This window comes from Alosa pseudoharengus, unplaced genomic scaffold, assembly GCF_046254945.1.
Source record: "Alosa pseudoharengus isolate Yale_2024_CS ecotype anadromous, Long Island Sound unplaced genomic scaffold, YU_APseudo_1.1 YU_APseudo_1.1_scf_1, whole genome shotgun sequence".
Classification (NCBI taxonomy): Eukaryota; Metazoa; Chordata; class Actinopteri; order Clupeiformes; family Clupeidae; genus Alosa; species Alosa pseudoharengus.
Window position 1 is genome coordinate 28,568,238 of NW_027468564.1, and position 21,008 is coordinate 28,589,245.

Consider the following 21,008-nt stretch of genomic DNA (forward strand, 5'->3'; position numbering starts at 1 on the left):
TCCTCAGACGAATGACATCTAGCTCTGCCACCGGTACGCTCAGGCCAATCCAAACTTTTCTCATCTGTTTTGTTCCTCGTTGGTGGAATGCACTACCTGTTCCTATCAGAGCAGGGACATCCTTCTCCATTTTCAAAAAAACTCCTGAAGACCCAGCTCTTCAGAGAACATCTCCTCTTGTAGTGCTACTTACAACTAGTCTTGCTGATCCTAGCACTTACCACCTGACTAGAACTGTCACTCGACTGTTTAGAAACTGCACTCACTGATGCACCTTTTCTTATTGTACTCTACTTTTTAAAAATGTCCTAGAATTGTTGAGAGAATTGCCTTAAATAGCTTAAACTGTTTACCATGTTGTTAGTCGCTTTGGTGTCAGCCAAATGTAATGTAATGTGATGTAATGTGATGTGTTTTGTTTGGTGTTTGGTCAACAATGTGACATCATCCAGCATCGCTTATGAAGCCCATTTAGCAGTAACCCATGTTAATAACTGATTTATCTTCCAACATCTATTTTGATGTAGCCTATCTGTTATATTGTGTTGTATGCTTAAAAGAAAACAGCCAAAATATCAGGCAGGCATAGGATATGATTAAGTGAAAGGGGCTCTAAGTCATGTCACGTGGTTTCTAAGCTAAAACATTTTTTGTCACATACAGCAAACATCTCCTCAATATCCGCTAGCTGCCTGTCCCCTGAATATGCTGTAAAAATGTGGTCTCTGTGGACAGACCAGGTTCAACAAATGGCAACAAAAACAGCTTTTTGCAATCTGGACCATGAAACATAAACTGTTCCAGCCAATCACTGACAATATGCGCATTCATGTCAGTTTCAATTGCACAGGAGGGAGGGGGGAGGGGGGAGCCATCTCTCTGTTTTGTTGAATCATCAACAGAAGTGATGTTACCTAACCATGCTTAGAGCACCTTTAAGAAGTCGGTATGCATTTCTCAAATAATAAATTCATTATTTATTGCACATGCAAATCATTCCACAGAGTCTTCCAGGCAGCATGAAGAGAGCTACTGATTATCTGCAAGGCCGGCTGAAGACGGTAACCAATCCTTACGCTGTTGCCATGGTCTCATATGCCCTTGCCAATGAAGGCAAACTGGACCAGGAGATTCTGTTCAAATACTCTGCAGGTGGGTTGGAATGAGTTTTTTTTTTTTTTTTTTAGATGATCATTTAGCGTAGTGGTGACAAGGGAAGCTATGTGAGTGGCTAATCAGAATGAAGTGCATTTAGAATCTGTTAGTGGGTGGCTAATCAGACAATACATTTAGAAGCTATGGCAAGCATTGATCTTTGAGGTACCCCAAAGGTAGTGTTGTGGCTGTCTAAATCTCTGGATAAAAAAAAAAGTTCATTGCAATATAAATTGTAGAGATCTGTGATTTTATTTTTTCACTTTTTATAAATATTGTGCAATGACTACTGGCAAAGAAATTACAATTTTTTTCCAAACCATTAGGTGGCACTCACTGGCCAGTCCCCGGCAACCACCTCTTCACTCTGGAGGCCACAGCCTACGCCCTGCTGGCCCTGGTGAAGGCCAATGAGTTTGAGAAGGCAGCACCCATCGTGAAATGGCTGAATGAACAGCAGAAAATTGGGGGAGGCTACGGATCCACACAGGTACACACAGTCTACAGATCCACACAGTCTACAGATCCACACAGTCTACACATATTACAGATCCACACAGTCTACAGATCCACACAGTCTACACATATTACAGATCCACACAGTCTACAGATCCACACAGTCTACACATATTACAGATCCACACAGTCTACAGATCCACACAGTCTACACATATTACAGATCCACACAGTCTACAGGTCCACACAGTCTACAGATCCACACAGTCTACAGATCCACACAGATCCACACAGTCTACAGATCCACACAGTCTACAGATCCACACAGATCCACACAGTCTACAGATCCACACAGTCTACAGATCCACACAGGCTACACACAGTCTACAGATCCACACAGTCAACAGATCCACACAGTCTACAGATCCACACAGTCAACAGATCCACACAGTCTACAGATCCACACAGTCTACAGATCCACAGTCTACAGATCCACACAGGCTACACATATTACTAATCTTCAAAAACAAAAATAGCTGGATTATTGGCTGCTGACTGACACTAATTACCGACCACCTCTGCTCTCACCCCTCTAGTCCACCATCATGGTGTTCCAGGCTGTGGCTGAATACACTGCCAAAGTCAAGCAGCAGGACATGAACCTCGTCATTGACCTTAAGGTCTCTGGACGTGCCAAGTCCACTAAATGGACTTTCACCAAAAGCAACTCTTTCCTAACCCGGTCAGACAAGGTGCTTGTTTTTTGCAAAATCAATCACAATGGATGTATATTTGCAGTTATTTGTGTCAAAAGTGCCATATTTATGTTCAATATATAATATAATATAATATAATATAATATAATATAATATAATAATATCTCCTGACTTGCAGATGAACTTGAATGAAAACCTGACTGTGACTGCCAGTGGGACTGGAGAGGCAACTCTGTCAGTAAGTCTCACTTCTGTAGATTAAGGGTTTAAGGGAGCTAGACATACAGTAGACTGCAGACAAAGCAATAAGTCTCACTTTACATGAATAAATTAAAGTGCTTTAAATGAGTAGTCCATTTTTTGCTATAGATTTTGCACACAAACAAGTTTATTTGTTTATTTAGGTGACAAAGAAATACAATTTTCAACATCAAAACCCACTGTAAGACTAAGATTAGGCCTACACCATAACATCAGAGTGTAAGGGTGTTGCACCTTGAATTGTGATGTCATGGTTCTTTTGTTGCTTGTGCAGGTGATGACTCTCTACTACGCCATGCCCAGTGACATACTCACTGACTGCAAGATGTTCGATTTAGAGGTGAAGCTGGAAAAACAAAACAGAGGTGAGATTACTGGCCGAATAAGCAGAAATACAGTGCAGAAGCCAATCAGATTAATCCCGTTCATTCTAAAGTGTCAAGCACAGAATGCCAGTTCAGAGCCCAACTACATACCTCTAATTCATAACAGAATGCCAGTTCAAACAGCAGTGAGATCATTTATCTTCTATTCAATTCACAGTGACATACCAGCAGGCCAGTGAATCATACCTGCTCACCATTGACGTCTTGTAAGTTCATGATATCTCTCTGAGACACACTGTATGTGCACACTTGTAAACAGCAGACATACAAACACACGCATGCATGGGATTATGGCAAGCCGATTGAGCATTTATTCAGATATCTTGATATCAGGCATAATTGTCATGTACATGCAAGCCATTTCTGTCCACTAGTTAACTAGTGAGCCATTTCTGTGTGAACTAGTTAACTAGTGACAGCCAAAATGCTCACTAGTTAACTAGTAAGGCCCAAATTCTCTCTAGTTAACTAGTTCATATGTTTCATATCTCACTAGTTAACTAGTAATGCTCAGCATGTTCACTAGTTAACTAGTGGACACTGAAATGTGCACTAGTTAACTAGTTTAAAGACTTCTATATTTTACTAGTCAACTAGTAAGGTACAAAAATGTTTACTAGCTGACTACTGAATGTCAAATTCCCACTTGTTAACTTCTATGTAATTTGGCCAGCCGCTTGGGCATTTATTCTGATATATTGATATCAGGCCAACATGCAAGCCATTTTTGTCAACTAGTTAACTAGTGAACACATATTAGCTTCACTAGTTAACTAGTGAGAGCCAGAAATGTCCACTAGTTAACTAGTAAAGGCCAAAATGCATATCTATGGAAAGCCGATTGAGCATTTATTCTGATATCTTGATATCAGGCATAATTGTCATGTACATGTAAGCCATTTTTGTCAACTAGTTAACTAGTGAGCCATGTTTGTGTGAACTAGTTAACTAGTGAGGGCCAAAATATGCACACTAGTTAACTAGTGGGAGCCAAAAGGCTCACTAGTTAACTAGTGAACACATTTTAGCTTCACTAGTTAACTAGTGAGAGCCAGAAATGTCTACTAGTTAACTAGTAAAGGCCAAAATGCATACCAGTCAGCTAGTTGAAGGCTTTTGGGTCTCACTAGTTAACTAGTGACAGCCAAAAATGTGCACATGTTTACTAGTGAAGGCAAAACACCTCACTAGTTAACTAGTTGCAGTAGGTCAATGTCACTAGTTAACTAGTGAACCATAAATGGCTTACTAGCTAGCTAGGTGATGGCAGCAGGCTCACTAGTTAACTAGTTGATGCATCCTTTGTCCAAACTAGTTAACTAGTGAGGTCATAAATGTATACTAGTAAACTAGTTCAAGACAAAATTCACACTAGTCAACTAGTGGCGCAGAATTCAAATTAGGAGGCGGAGAATTCTGGAAATTGAGGCTTTCTTTTGGCTCCCTATGTCCAAATAGAACATGACAACCAATCACAGTGCTGAATTTCATGAAATCCCACCCACAACATTTGCATGTGGCACACAAGTTAACATGCTGGCCAAAGGAACTTTAACTAGTAAACTAGTGGCTTCAGTGTGACACTTACATGTAAACTAGTGAAGGTAGAACTGCTCACTAGTTAACTAGTGAAGACACAAATGCCCACTAGTTAACTAGTGAGGTCTAAAAAGTGTCACTAGTTTACTAGTGTGCACCAAAACACCCACTAGTGAACTAGTCATGGCAATTTCCATTCGACTAGTTAACTAGTGAGGTGCAAAAAGTGTCACTAGTTTACTAGTGTGCCCCAAAATGCCCACTAGTTAACTAGTGAAGGCCATTTCAGCCCCACTAGTTAACCAGTGAGATGCCAAAATGGTCACTTGTTAACATGTAAAGGCCAAAATACCCACTAGTTTACTAGTGAGGGTGTTGTGGGCCTTACTAGTTAACTAGTGGCATGTATATTTTGTTCACTAGTTAACTAGTTACACCTAAAAAGAGAAACAAGCTGACCGTTTTTGTCCACTAGTTAACTGGTGGAACAATTGAAGTCTCACTAGTTTGCATGTGTGGCAGTGAAGCAGCTCACTAGTTAACTAGTGCCTGAAACAGCTATTATGCAAATTCTAATGAGAGGGTGGGTAGAAGACTCCTATTGGATATTATGTAAGAATCCCACCCAGTCTAAATGTAAATTTACTGTTCATAGCCTCGCGATCAGGTCCTGATGGGTGCCCCTAGTGGCTAAAGTGACACACTGCTCTGCAACGGTACTTCAGTATAGATAGTAAAGCAGAGCCTGCAGTATGCAGTATCCATATTCTGTCAAAATGGTTTTTAATAATAACAGGGAAACCCCATGCTTTAACAAGTGAGCTCTTAGTGATCCACACCAAAGATTCAAGAGATCGATTTTAATATTAGGCCTATTCTTTGTTTATTGTTGCTAGGCAACCACAGACATAAATGTATCCATTCAGTCATGCTTTTCTGATTAATAACTGAAAAACAAAAGATTGTACACATTAACTGCACATAGTTTCAAAAGTAATTAAAAGCTCAAAGATCAAGAAAAAAACTCCATGCACTTGTAAGGAATTGAACCCTGGTCTCCCACATAGAGTCCTGCTGCTTAACCACTTGAGCTAGTCTTGCCACATCAGCAATGCTACCATCAATGTTCATGTTACTGAAACATTTTGTTGCTAGGCAACCATATACAAATGCCTCCAGTTTTATCGCGATTTTCAGACTAATAACTGAAAAACTAAAGATTGTAGACATTAACTGAACGAAGATTACAGCAATACACCACAACTTTGTCACTAGACGTGTTATCAAAACATATTTTTATGCTCAAACGATCTTAGTTTATAAAAGTTTGCTCTTAGAACAGCCTGGACGAAGTCAGCCATGTTTTCTAGGTTTCTGAGTCCTAAATGGACCAATCAAAATCCTTGTTCCGCCTTCTTCATTTGCATGCAAGTGCGACATTGCGCACTAGTAAACTAGTGGCCAATGTTACGTCCCACTAGTTAACTAGTTGCACAAAATGCCAGCCGTTTGTGTATTTATTCAAATTCCACTAGTTTACTAGTGTGAGGGGCATTTTTCTCCTGCTAGTTCATTATGGACAGTGTTTTGTCCTTACTAGTTAACATGTAAGGCTCAAAATGCCCTCTATAAGCTAGTGAAAGGCATTAATAATGCAGATATGCTCACTAGTTAACTAGTAAGCATGTCCTGTTCCATTACTAGTAAACTAGTAAGGCCAAACATGTCAACTAGTTAACTAGTGAAGGCCAATGTCTCACTAGTTAACTAGTAAGAGTACCTTTTGCATTACTAGTAAACTAGATAGCTCCCAAAACAGCCACTAGTGTGTGTCTTGTGCGCACTAGTTAACTAGTGAGCTGCTTTACTGCCACACATGCAAACTAGTGAGACTTAAATTGTTCCACTAGTTAACTAGTGGACAAAAACGGTCAGCTTGTTTGTGTTTTTAGGTGTAACTAGTGAACAAAATATGCATGCCACTAGTTAACTAGTAAGGCCCACAACACCCTCACTAGTAAACTAGTGGGCATTTTGGCCTTTACATGTTAACATGTGAGCGTTTTGGCATCTCACTAGTTAACTAGTGGGGCTGCAATGGCCTTCACTAGTTAACTAGTGGGCATTTTGGGGCACACTAGTAAACTAGTGACACTTTTTGCACCTCACTAGTTAACTAGTCGAATGGAAATTGCTATGACTAGTTCACTAGTGGGTGTTTTGGTGCACACTAGTAAACTAGTGACACTTTTTAGACCTCACTAGTTAACTAGTGGGCATTTGTGTCTTCACTAGTTAACTAGTGAGCAGTTCTGCCTTCACTAGTTTACATGTAAGTGTCACACTGAAGCCAGTAGTTTATTAGCTAGAGTTCCTTTGGCCAGCATGTTAACTTGTGTGCCACATGCAAATGTTTTGGGTGGGATTTCGTGAAATTCAGCACTGTGATTGGTTGTCATGTTCTATTTGGACATAGGGAGCCAATAGAAAGCCTCAATTTCCAGAATTCTCCGCCTCCTAATTTGAATTCTGCGCCACTAGTTGACTAGTGTGAATTTTGCCTTGAACTAGTTTACTAGTATAGATTTATGACCTCACTAGTTAACTAGTTTGGACAAATGATGCATCAACTAGTTAACTAGTGAGCCTGCTGCCATCACCTAGCTAGCTAGTAAGCCATTTATGGTTCACTAGTTAACTAGTGACATTGACCTACTGCAACTAGTTAACTAGTGAGGTGTTTTGCCTTCACTAGTAAACATGTGCAAATTTTTGGCTGTCACTAGTTAACTAGTGAGACCCAAAAGCCTTCAACTAGCTGACTGGTATGCATTTTGGCCTTTACTAGTTAACTAGTAGACATTTCTGGCTCTCACTAATTAACTAGTGAAGCTAAAATGTGTTCACTAGTTAACTAGTGAGCCTTTTGGCTCCCACTAGTTAACTAGTGTGCATATTTTGGCCCTCACTAGTTAACTAGTTCACACAAACATGGCTCACTAGTTAACTAGTTGACAAAAATGGCTTACATGTATATGACAATTATGCCTGATATCAAGATATCAGAATAAATGCTCAATCGGCTTTCCATATGGGATGGCTGTGTCCATTTCTTTTACTGTCTATGACTGAAACACAGTAACTCGCGTGGTAGCTGTGCTAAGAAAAAACGTGCATAGTGTTCTGAGTTTGAGTTGGTTTAAAAAAAAAACTTTTATTAAGGAGCCGTAAAGTGAGATACAGTACGAGATTATGGAGCCAGTCATACAATGTTGTATTTCTCTGGGGAAAAAAGGTCATATTATAAAGGCTTATAAAGCTTCAGATGTAAAGTCATTTGATGTTAAAGTGATGCCAAAATGAACGGGGGTCAATGGAATGCTAACTCTGAGTGGTCCACAATTAGCCTTAGAGCCTCCCGCCTAACCCATTGCAACTGGGAGAAGCAGAATAATGGCCTTTGAGGTGTGGACTTGGCGGAGGACTTTGCATAGTGGAGTTCTTTGGCTCTGCCTTGTCTATAAATTCCATATATGTAGGCTCACCTCGACGGCCATTATCCCTTACTTGTTATTTTGTCCTCAGGTACCTGTCAAAGGAACGCTCTACCACCATGTCCATCCTGGACATCGGCCTGCTGACCGGCTTCAGTGTGGACGAGTCTGACCTCACCCAGGTAAGTGACTGAATGGAGCTATGTGATGAATTTATTGGAAGCTCAATGAATATTGGGGTTGGGGGGGGTATATTACTAATTTACTTTTGCAGATAAGTAAAAATAAAAAATAAAAATATTGGCTTCTTTTCTGCTTGTAGTTGTCCACAGGTAAAGACAGGTACATCCAGAGATTTGAAATGGACAAGATGCTGTCAGACAGAGGCTCCCTCATCATCTACCTGGATAAGGTAATAATCAAGACATCTGTCTGTCTTTATGTATGAATGTATCCATCTTTTATTATTTTTTAAAGACTATGGATTTGGTGTAAAGTATGTGGCCACTATATTGTATTCCTTTTGTAACTTCAGCATTCAAAACCAGTTTTTGTCCTTCATCACCAGCTTCCACCACACTTCCCTCCTCTCTTCTGCCTTCCCCATGTCATGAATTTAGTTTCACTAACGTTGGTAGATACAGCGTTACTTTTGCTTTCGCTTACATTGTCTCAAGACACAACTTTAAAGAGTTGGGCCTTAGCAAGCCCTCTGCTGAGTGCTTGGGGATTTGTGATTTTTTTACCAGTTGACAAAGTCTCTTTTTTTCCATAATAGCAGTGGACTAGTCGTTATGTACTCATGCTAACGTCACTGCTTGAGCTGGCAGCGGGTATTTCATCTTTAGATGGTTATCCATTAATTATGTGTTCTTATTGTACTTTAGTACGGCTGTGCACATCTAACATGTCACTGGAGGACAGTTGTCATTTCCTTTGAAGTACTTTCATACATAGGAATGTCAGAAAGCTTGTTTAGACTTTTACAGACCGTTAGCACCCTCTGTTGATTGCTGCCTACAGTGTTGTGGTTATGATAGTCAACTAGTTGTCTAGTTGATGAAACCTCTACTGAGTGTCATGTTTGTTTCCTTATTTAACCTCCTGGGCACAAAACCATCGTCCACGGATCTGTTTTGTCTGAAATCGCAAATTCAGTCTTATCATCACTTATGCTACCCATACATCAGAAGACTGAAAAATATAATTTTTGATTATTTTCTATTGTTCACCAGACATCAAAAGGAACTCTTTTATGAATGATCTACAGTGCCTATAAAATGTATTCACTCCCCTGGAATAGTTCCATTTTAAATGTAATCTTGGTCAATTTAGCCTTTTTCACAATCATTTACAAAAATCCCCTCTTTAATGTCAAAGGGATAGCAGATTTTTATAAAACATAGAAAATATATAATGCAAAATAAATATAATATAATGCTGTCTTTATCATTACACAATTTTTACACAGCATTTATTTGTCCTCGTCCCAACTTTTTGGAAATGTGTTTTTTTGGCATCAAAAATGTGTCATTTTCAAGATTTTTGAATAGTCAATGTTGTAATTTTTGCAGCTAAATATGGGTTTACGAGATTTGCAGATAATAACTGTTGGAATTGTGGTTGTAGAAAAAGACCCAAGACTAGAAAAAGACGACTGCTATTCTAAACAATTGAGATAACGGGAGCACACCAATTCCAATGATTTCATTCTGACTTTGGAAACTTAGTCTCTGACTGTGAAATTGCGATGCGATAATAGCATTGCATGAACGTTTTAGGCTTTTCATTCCTTATTTATGTAATTTAAACTAACAATGTATTGTGTAAGTGTGTGCTTCTCTCATCTCTCTTCCTCTCTTTCTTTCTCTCTCTCCACCCCTCTCCCTCTATCTCTCTCCCTCAGATCTCCCATACCAGACCAGACAGAATTGCCTTTAGAATCCACAAAATGATGGACGTAGGACTCCTGCAGCCTGCAGCAGTGTCTGTATACGAGTACCTAGATATGGGTAAGGAAGGACACACAAAACAGAGGGAGAGGGTGTGTGTGTGTATGTGTGTGTGTGTGTGTGTGATGTGTCTGTGTAATGTGTAGGCACGGAGTGTAAGTGTGAATGTGTATAGACATGTCGTTATTATCCTGTCTATTTTTCTCCTCTCCCCTCAATGGTTTTCAATATTTCAATGTTTTTTTTACAAGTTAATCAGGTTTTATTGTTCTTTATGCTTTTGCAATACTGTATATCAACACTAATGCTAATAAAATAACATTGAATTGGATTGTATTGACATAGCAAATACCTCTTGCAAACATTGCACATCAACTCACTAATGTTCTTTTCAAACCTTTGTTTAATTTAAGAAAACCGGTGTACACGGTTCTACCATCCCATCAAGAAGGGTGGCGAGCTGAACAGGATCTGTCACAAGGACATCTGCAAGTGTGCTGAAGGTAGGCCAGCCATCCTGTTGCCCATGCTGTAGTTACCCTGTTCCCCATAGACATGCCCATACTCTAGTTACCCTGTTCCCCATAGACACATATCCATACTCTAGTTCCCCTGTTCCCCATAGACATACCCATATCCATACTCTAGTTCCCCTGTTCCCCATAGACATGCCCATACTCTAGTTCCCCTGTTCCCCATAGACATGCCCATACTCTAGTTCCCCTGTTCCCCATAGACATGCCCATACTCTAGTTACCCTGTTCCCCAGACATACCCATGTGCATACTCTAGTTCCCCTGTTCCCCATAGACATCATAGACATGCCCATACTCTAGTTCCCCTGTTCCCCATAGACATATACCCATGCCCATACTCTAGTTACCCTGTTCCTCATAGACATGCCCATGATCTAGTTACCCTGTTCCCCATAGACATGCCCATACTCTAGTTACCCTGTTCCCCATAGACATGCCTATACTCTAGTTCCCCTGTTCCCCATAGACATATACCCATGCCCATACTCTAGTTACCCTGTTCCTCATAGACATGCCCATACTCTAGTTCCCCTGTTCCCCATAGACATGCCCATACTCTAGTTACCCTGTTCCTCATAGACATGCCCATACTCTAGTTCCCCTGTTCCCCATAGACATCATAGACATGCCCATACTCTAGTTCCCCTGTTCCCCATAGACATGCCCATACTCTAGTTACCCTGTTCCTCATAGACATGCCCATACTCTAGTTACCCTGTTCCCCAGACATACCCATGTGCATACTCTAGTTCCCCTGTTCCCCATAGACATCATAGACATGCCCATACTCTAGTTCCCCTGTTCCCCATAGACATGCCCATACTCTAGTTACCCTGTTCCTCATAGACATGCCCATACTCTAGTTCCCCTGTTCCCCATAGACATGCCCATACTCTAGTTACCCTGTTCCCCAGACATACCCATGTGCATACTCTAGTTCCCCTGTTCCCCATAGACATCATAGACATGGCCATACTCTAGTTCCCCTGTTCCCCATAGACATATACCCATGCCCATACTCTAGTTACCCTGTTCCTCATAGACATGCCCATAATCTAGTTACCCTGTTCCCCATAGACATGCCCATACTCTAGTTACCCTGTTGCCCATAGACATGCCTATACTCTAGTTCCCCTGTTCCCCATAGACATATACCCATGCCCATACTCTAGTTACCCTGTTCCTCATAGACATGCCCATACTCTAGTTCCCCTGTTCCCCATAGACATGCCCATACTCTAGTTACCCTGTTCCTCATAGACATGCCCATACTCTAGTTCCCCTGTTCCCCATAGACATGCCCATACTCTAGTTACCCTGTTCCTCATAGACATGCCCATACTCTAGTTCCCCTGTTCCCCATAGACATGCCCATACTCTAGTTACCCTGTTCCTCATAGACATGCCCATACTCTAGTTCCCCTGTTCCCCATAGACATGCCCATACTCTAGTTACCCTGTTCCTCATAGACATGCCCATACTCTAGTTCCCCTGTTCCCCAGACATACCCATGTGCATACTCTAGTTCCCCTGTTCCCCATAGACATCATAGACATGCCCATACTCTAGTTCCCCTGTTCCCCATAGACATGCCCATACTCTAGTTACCCTGTTCCTCATAGACATGCCTATACTCTAGTTACCCTGTTCCCCATAGACATTACAAGATAAAAAGGACTATTTTGATCTCATTGTAAATGCTACTTTCCTATAGGTAGCAACTGTGTACCCCATGGAAGCATGCAGTCCTCTACACACTGATCTACTTCCTATGTGTGTGTGTGTGTGTGTGTTTGTGTGTGAGTGACAGCTAATGTGTTTGTTCCTGTTGTCTCACAGAAAGCTGCTGTGCTAAGAAGACTGATGTGAGTAACGACGACAGAGCTGAGAAAGCCTGTGAACCAGGCATGGACTATGGTAAACACATCTTTCATTTGTGTGATTGGTGTGTGTGTGTGTGTGTGTGTTTTGTGTGCGTGTGTTTCTGTGTGTCTGGCATGTGTATGTGTGTGTGCATGTGGGGAGGGGGGGGGGGGGGGGGGGTGGCGTGTTGTTTGTGTGTGTGTGTGTGTGTGTCTGTATGCGAGAATCATATGAAGTTTGAGTGACTCATAGTCTGTTGCTGTTGTTCTCCTCAGTGTACAAAGTCAAGGTGGAGAAGATGGACCTGACTCACCACACAGACACCTACCACATGAAGGTCATCCAGGTCATCAAGGAAGGTATATGCAGGGGCCTTAAAGCCTTAAATCACGTCATGCATAATTGCAAATAAAAATGACTTTAAAGGTAAACTATGCAGGTTCAAGTTCAACACATCGGAAACAGCAGCCACCACACAAACAATGACCATCACCGCCACAAGGCTACCTGCTCAGCAGATATGAAAAATAGGTGTGATCAGGCACATGATCCAAAAATCGCTATCCACAAAAAATAATTGCGCCACTGAGCAAGAAAAACCTGGTCTAAAGCGAAAGGTGCATATAAAGCACAGCTATTTTAAAGAGGTCTTGAGATGTAAGCAGCCCTAAGCAACTAGCTTAACCACTTTTTAGAGTTTAATACGTTTTACGTTTTAAACTTGTGTTAAAACAAATAAGTCCCATGGCCTCTCTCTCCCCATTGCTCTTCTTTAATCTGCTCCAGTGTTTTACCTTGATCTCAGTTGCCATGTCTTCAAAGGTTTTCGTATTAGCCACTAGAAAGTACAAATACGGGCAACTGTTTTGCTTTTCCTGCTCAGGTAGGTGAAGGGGCAGTGGTAGTGTAGTGGTTAAGGAGCTGGGCTAGCGTGCAGTAGCTTGAAAGTTGTCGGTTCAATTCCCGGCTTCCACCGTTGTGCCCTTGAGCAAGGCACTTAACCCCAAGTTGCTCCGGGGACAATGTGATCCCTTGTAATATAGCTGACATATGTAAGTCACTTTGGTCAAGAAGTGTCTGCTAAATGTAATGTAATTTAATGTTTTCCAACATGAAGGTTGCAAATACCCAATATCCCCACAGTAGGCTATAGGCTAGCATAAAGCTATTTTCTATCATGCAGCTTGATTGCATCTGTCACTCAGGGCAAAGCCACATACATTAAACCTGTTGAGGTGTGAACTATTTTCCTAGTTCCTTCTAGACTTCTACGCAAATTATCTATAGTTTCAGTTCTGAGGGTAATTGTCGCATCATAGTGAACATTCTACTCACATATTTGTGACCGTACTCCTCAACCTGGATCATACACTCAACTGCATCATTGTGGGTAAATTTAGCATAATTTTTTAAATAAAATTTCGTAGAGTTGATTCATAGACTATTACTGTTTTTCTCGGTCACTTTGGTATATTTCTCAGATCAGAATGGAAATTCTCAAAACTACCTGTTCAATCTTCACATCATTGTGTCTCTTGTGCACATGGGGCAGCCGTGGTTAGCGCTTCGGACTTGTAACCGGAGGGTTGCCGGTTCAAACCCCGACCATTAGGAACGGCTGAAGTGCCCTTGAGCAAGGCACCTAACCCCTCACTGCTCCCCAAGCGCCGCTGCTGTAGCAGGCAGCTCACTGCGCCGGGATTAGTGTGTGCTTCACCTCACTGTGTGTTCACTGTGTGCTGAGTGTGTTTCACTAATTCACGGATTGGGATAAATGCAGAGACCAAATTTCCCTAATGGGATCAAAAGAGTATATATACTTATACTTACTCTTTGAACAAGTTGCAAATGCGTTGGTACATCCATGCAAATTAGTATATGCAATTGTATTATAATGGGTCTCTGTTGAATAGACCCTTTCAACAATAAAAACAAAAACAATGCTTGAACGTTCTATTTGGTTCCCAATCTACTTCCTCTGCATTAACATATGGAATGTTAAAACGGAAACCTTCTGGGGCCAACTATGATGCTGATAATGCTCTTGAAAGGGTCTATAGTCTTACCCCCCACAACATTTAGTCAAGTCAAGTCAAGTCAGATTTATTTATAAAGCGCATTTAACATGCACATAGTGCAATCCAAAGCGCTCCACAAACAAGACACATAACAACAAGACAAAAGATGCCGGATGGAGCGGCGTAGTCGCCAGCGTACCCATGACATCAAGACAAGACAAATACATTTAAAAAATAACAAATACAAAAAATGCCGGACGGAGCGGCGTAGTCGCCAGCGTACCCGTGACACCAAGACATACAAGATAGACAACAAAACAAATAAACAAATAAAAAAAAGAAAATATATTTTAAAAGAGGAAAAAGTGATGTTAAAATTAGTCCAATTTCCAAACCAGCTGAAAATGTCCAAGGGCAATGATGATCCGTGAAAACTGCGCACAGAGCTGTGTCTTTACAACCGATGCAATGCCAACAAAGTTCTTTAGCAACTGACCAACCCGGTGAATTCACTGGCAGTCTGGAGACAACGTTAACGCCAGAAGCCAGGCCCACTAGACTGCAGCCCGGAGACGATGGAAGCACAGTCCAAAGCACTGAGCGATCGTGTAGATCCGCAACTCGGTGGACCCAACAGCGACCCTGCCGCTCCGTGAGAATGCAGCTCTTCACCGTTAACGTTAGTTTGCAGTTGGGAAGGCAGCTCGCAGGTCAGCAACATCTCGGCGGGCACGGTAGATCTTTCGCAGAGTACAGTCTAGGTCCGGCTGTCCCGAGAGATCCACTCGACCAGACAGTGAAGTGCACTGTTCACGGATGGATGAAAGGATGTCAGAGGCCCAGTTAGTCTGCAGTTGGCATGGCAGCTCGCAGGTCAGCAACAGCTCGGCGGCCACGGCAGATCTTTCGCAGAGTAGCCTAGGTCCAGCTGTCCCGAGAGATCCCCTCGACCAGACAGTGAAGTGCTGCACCGCTCACGGATAGATGGAAGGATGTACGATGCCCAGCTAGGGCAAAAGCTAGCCATAGCAAGCTCCCAATGGACAAATGTCAACGACATCAGCTGACAGCTGAATAACACGAAAACTATCAAAAATAGCGTAAATAAATAGGGAAAACATTTAACTAAACAAACCAATACAAAAAATAAACATGACATTACATAAAATTACGAACATTACATAAAAACAAACAAAAACATGATGCCAGACGGAGCTGCGTGTCTGGCCAGCGTCCCCGTAACCTAGCAACAAATTTAGGCATTAGTTCATAGCAGTCTTTACTTGGCAGAAATGTCAGGAGGTGTAGATAGACTGCACTGTATGTTTATGCTGCATTTTACAACAGCATCAAACGCGATTCAGCCAATCACAATCAAGGACCGGAACTATCAGTTTTAGAAATTGTAGTTCTGGTTTCTAAGCAGTCTAACTTGAAAAACTGCTGATCAGCTGATTCGTAGTTAAAGTTGTGAAATACCTTTAGTCATATTTTTAATTGCATGGTGCTATATAAATATTGCTGAATTCACTGCAGAGTTCCTCTCTGGGTCTCTTTCTCTCCCAGGTTCTGACTTTGGTGTGGAGGGTCACACTTCTCTTCTATCTATCTCTCTCTCTCTGTCCCCTCCCTGTGAGAAGGTGTGATAATGGTTGAGTAAAGGAGGTCTAACCCTGTATCCTCTCTCTCTCTCTCTCTCTCTCTCTCTGTCCCCTCCCCAGGTACTGACTTTGGTGTGGAGGGTCACACGCGTGAGTTCATTGCCCATCCTAACTGTCGGGATCAGGTGGCACTGCAGCAGGGGAAGAGCTACCTGATCATGGGCCACAGGGATGACGTGGTGCAGCTTGATGGCAGGTGAGGAAACCCAACTCTGCCATGCAATTACATTACCAAGCAGCAGATGGCGCTAATAAGTCACAATCAGAAAGTATCCAGTTGATGAAGTTTCTTTCTACTTTTGTTCCAATTGTTTCAGTGTGGGTTCAACAATATTTGCCACTTTGTTTATTACGATTGTTTCCTTCTGTGTTGCTTATAAATCATATGATTTAAAATCGGTGCTGTCAGTAAACTCCCAAAGCTGTCCACATTACTCTAAATGTGAAATTTTAAAAAAAATATGTGACAACCAGTATAAAGAGTACTACAGTAGATACCAATGCTTGACAGTGAAATAGTCCATACATGAGATCATTCACATTTTAAAAATCATTATGAATGAATGAAACCTTTATTGCCCTGAAGGAAAGTTGTCTTGCACTCAAGGGAACCACATTCAACAGACAACAATAAATAACAATAAAACAACACCAAACATCCAAAGAAACAGAACATTTGAAACTATAGTATATATAAGGCTAATATTTCTGGAAAAAGGAAAACAGTATTGTGCATTCGACTTTTGACACGTGTGTGTGTGCGTGTGTTTGTAGCTTTAGGTACATGCTTGGCCATGCCACCTGGTTGGAGTACTGGCCAACAGAACAGGAGGGGCAGACCCCAGAGTACGAGGACGCTTTCGCTGGCATCACAGGCCTTGCCCACGAGGTCATGACCTTCGGCTGTGGCATATAATACAGCTTCCTAGTTTTGTGTAGTTTGTTTTATTTTTTACATTCTGAGAGAAAACATCAAAATGTCTGTCTACAATATTACATTTAAAAAATGCATTACTACTGTCTACAAGGTTGAGAATGAGAGTATCAGGCAAATTGTTTCAATTTCACACTGCAAAAATGGCTGTATATGCAATCACCAGATGTAATTTTGGCAAACACAATTAAAAGTCTAAAGCGGTTAATAGTATGTTGAATGAGTCTTATTTTTTTGCACTGAATGTACGACAAATTAACATGACAAATTAACATGATTGTGAATATATGTTTCACGTGTTCACAGAGAGACGACCAACGTTCTTGTCAGGGCCGTAAAAGACAGAGAAATCAAGTGGCATTGTATGGGGATGGAAGAAACCCACCCAAATTAGCTTAACCTGTTGTGGAGTACGGTCACAAATATGTGATTAAAATGTTCGCGAATTGAGAGTTCTGCATTATGATGTGATAATTACGGCAAATTAGCTTACAGGCGTGGGATGAAATTGCCACAATTGTTTCCACAGCTGGCATCCCCAGCACATTGCACCAGTGCCGCAAGCGTTACAACGATGTCAGGGGTAAGTCCAAGCTTGCTGGCAATAATCGGACACATCTTTTCAACTTTTCATTTTCCATTTGTATTTTTTGTTTTTGTTCATTTACCAGTTTAAAATGTATATTCATAAAATGTAAATACAGAAATGTCCCAAAGACATTCTTCCCAATGTTTTGGGCTCACTCTCACTGAATCACAAGGTTATGAATACATGGTGATATTTTTGCAATGTAGGTTAACATTAGACCAAGATTACTTTCCTTGCCTGACTATAGACGATGCAGCTCTTCTGTCAGATAAGTTCCCCTGTCCCGTGCTACTGCTGGGGCATTTGGGTTAAATGGCATCGGCACATGCAGTTCAACATCATGTCTCCATTAAGTCCTCTAATATTTACAACGATGTTTATGCAATCAACACATCTATGATTCATGGAAATGTGTACGCCTTTAGCCGTATGGCTGTACGCCCTATGCATATCATCAGGCAACTCGACAACGAGAGACAATTTCCCCTGTGTGTGTATTCACACTAAGTTGACCTATCATAACTCCCCAACTCTGTAAGTATCCCATTAAGAGTAGCCAGAATGAAAGTTTTGAATACGTCTATTCTGGACATTGTATACATGTCTTATTTTGGGTGTTATATAGACGTCAAATAAAAGACGTTTCAAAGACTTCATTATTGAACATCCAGAAGACGTGCTCAGATCAGCCAGAATGACAAATGTGTGATGCTATTTTGCGCATAATAGTCTCTGCATAACCTAACAGCAACCTACAAAGAGGATCCAGTGGCACTCTCCCACCAAGTGAGGCTCCATTAAGAATGTTTTTCTGACAGGAAATAAAGAAAACATTCATGAACAACGCTATGCTGAACCTGGCTTGATCCAAGCATTCTAACAGTGCCTTTCAGTGTTGGAGCAGTGGCAATATCTCAAAAGCTCTAGGAGAGGGCTATTCAACTATTGGCTGGCGGAGTGAATGCAGTTTGTTGGATTTTACCTGTGGCCTGCCTTCGAATTTAGCTTTAGCTATGACAGATCAAACCAATAAAATAAAACGACAGCAGTGATTGGCTGCAAAAATAAATGTCACGCGTCTTGCGCCTCTCAAACTGGGCTATCAGGTAACCTACAGAGGAATTGAAATTATGAAATATGACCAAGGCATTAAAATGCTGCTTGTTTGTCAGGATACTTTTTCACTGATTTATTTAAAAAAAAATATGAGCTATGAGTGTGAATGTTATATATTCCACCCCCTAATTATGTTTTACTGGTTTATTTGACAAATAATCTATATGGATTTGCTCTAAAAAGACCTTATGTCTGTTTGGGATTGTTTTGAGAGCCTGGGATTGTTTTGAGAGCCTATGTATCTCAGATGCATATCAGAATAAAGGAACAAAGGAATACTTCATATTACTCTAAACCACCTTCTGTAAATCAACGGTATACTACTGTCTACATTGCACTATATTTCTTGACCTGTGTCTATTGCATCCCCTTTCTATACTTTGCATCACATTACATGCATCACAGCTAAGATCTTTGGTTGCTATGAAGGCCAGTCGTTCTAAATGGATGGTTGCTATGGCCAAAGTTCAGTTCTATCTCTGCCGTTTTCAAGCGGGCATATCCTAGAATTCTGATTAACCTTATCTTATTTGAAACATTTCTATTTTACTTAGCCTACTTCCATACAGTGGGTCCCATTAAGAAGTGGCCACTTCATTTGCACTTATCATGATTCATGCAGCAACATTATTAAATTAATCTGTCACCATATGCCTATGCCTACGTTTGCAAAGAGGAGAACATTTTAATTTGATTCACAATGAAACGTTACATTTAATGTACACGTTGACAATAGGCTAGTTTTGTTGTTGTTGGTGGTGGTGTTACTGCATCCATTAGTTATGCAATGCAAAATTGTTCCCTCGCGATTGGAAGCTCCTGTAGATGCATTTCAAAACATTGTGACATCGCAACTTCTTTTAAGGTGTCATCGACATAGGTGCTACTTTTAGGGCTAATGCTTTGTGAATTACTCTTAGTAACAAAAAAATGGAAGTCCTAAAGTTACGAGTGACGAAGTTACGAGTATGGAAGCATATGTGTAGTTTAATTCAAATGAGAATGCAATCTGCAATATGCAAATTCAAAAAGACATTACATTATGCAATTGCCAATTCACTATGCAATTTAATATTGCAATTTGCAATAATTTCCAACAAATTGTATTTTAATCTGCAAAGTGACAATGCAATCATAAAATCAATTTGAATAATTTTGGTTAAAAAATAGAATAAACATGGATTGAATTGCATTCAATTTTGCCATGGTACTTCAGTCTCAAAATTCAAATGGCAATTCATTTTGCATTTCAATTTTCAATATTCAGTTTAATCATTTAACTGTAAATTCGTTTTGCAATTTAATATTCAAAGTGCAATGTAGGATTGCATTTTGAAAACATATTTGGCAAAACTGACAATGCCAGCCTGAAAACAATTTGGATTATTTTGGGCAAAACGTTTTGCCATCGTTTTGAGGCATTTTATTCAAATGGAAAAGAAATAGCGCCCCCGTGATTGCATTGCACTTTGCCATGCTCTTTGTGTTGCAAAATTCAAATGGCAATTCGATCTGTAATCTGTCAATGTCAATGAATTGGCAATTGCATAATTTAATTTATTTTTGAATTGCATATTGCTTCCATATACGAGTGCAAGCATCTCATATCAAATGACCATGGTGTAGCACCCCTCTACTCTACTTAATAATAAATTGTACTTTCAAGTAAAAGGAGGTGCTTCTATGGGTTACTGTTAAGTTTAGGCCAGTTCTAGGTTCGGCATTAAGGGGGGAGTAAATTGACAAGGACACCAGTATGTAAAATGTTATAAATAAATAATGCAGGTTTATTAAATGCAAGAATATCTTTTCTCTAAGAGAAAAGAAGATAAAATATTAGTAAATAGAAAATAAATAGTAAATAAATACAAAACCCTATAAAATAATAAAAGAGCTCTTAAAAATTCAAAGTATCAAATCAATTGTAAAAAACTCAAATGTCCAAAAGAAAAGAAATACCCGGGTAAGGTGGTGTGAGTGTACAATGTCAGTGTATGTGTGAAGGCTTATCTGTATCCAGGAAACAGATCCAAGGGGTTGGTTATCCAGTATGAAAGGGCAGTTCAAGGGGTTGGTTATCCAGTATGAAAGGGTAGAACAGTTCAATCGATCCAAGGGGACTGACTCGCTATCCAGTGTTCCAGTATACATAAAAAAACAATCTGCATACAGCAGTTTGAGAATACAATTAAGGTTATATATTAAATATCAAAGTCGTAAGATATCATTAAATTCCAATTGAACTACAATTCCAGTTCAATTAAGTCCTATTAACTTAGCTAGGCACAAACTACGACGTAGTCCGGTGGACAGAAAGGTGAATCCGGAAAT

At 40.5% G+C, this 21,008-nt stretch overlaps 1 protein-coding gene across 2 annotated transcripts in view; it reads left to right on the forward strand.

Moving 5' to 3' along the window:
- LOC143124509 (complement C3-like) overlaps positions 1 to 17,180 on the forward strand; it is a 73,613-nt gene extending 56,433 nt beyond the window's left edge. For both annotated transcript variants that reach the window (XM_076286103.1, XM_076286112.1), the window contains exons 28-41: positions 1,005 to 1,152; positions 1,482 to 1,645; positions 2,208 to 2,363; positions 2,506 to 2,565; positions 2,863 to 2,953; positions 3,132 to 3,180; positions 8,099 to 8,189; positions 8,330 to 8,419; positions 9,914 to 10,019; positions 10,373 to 10,462; positions 12,336 to 12,413; positions 12,635 to 12,718; positions 16,099 to 16,234; positions 16,813 to 17,180. In XM_076286103.1, coding sequence (XP_076142218.1) covers positions 1,005 to 1,152; positions 1,482 to 1,645; positions 2,208 to 2,363; positions 2,506 to 2,565; positions 2,863 to 2,953; positions 3,132 to 3,180; positions 8,099 to 8,189; positions 8,330 to 8,419; positions 9,914 to 10,019; positions 10,373 to 10,462; positions 12,336 to 12,413; positions 12,635 to 12,718; positions 16,099 to 16,234; positions 16,813 to 16,954 — 1,485 coding nt within the window. In that variant the 3' untranslated portion in view covers positions 16,955 to 17,180. The remainder of the gene's footprint in view (positions 1 to 1,004; positions 1,153 to 1,481; positions 1,646 to 2,207; positions 2,364 to 2,505; positions 2,566 to 2,862; positions 2,954 to 3,131; positions 3,181 to 8,098; positions 8,190 to 8,329; positions 8,420 to 9,913; positions 10,020 to 10,372; positions 10,463 to 12,335; positions 12,414 to 12,634; positions 12,719 to 16,098; positions 16,235 to 16,812) is intronic.
- Positions 17,181 to 21,008: the final 3,828 nt, after the last annotated feature.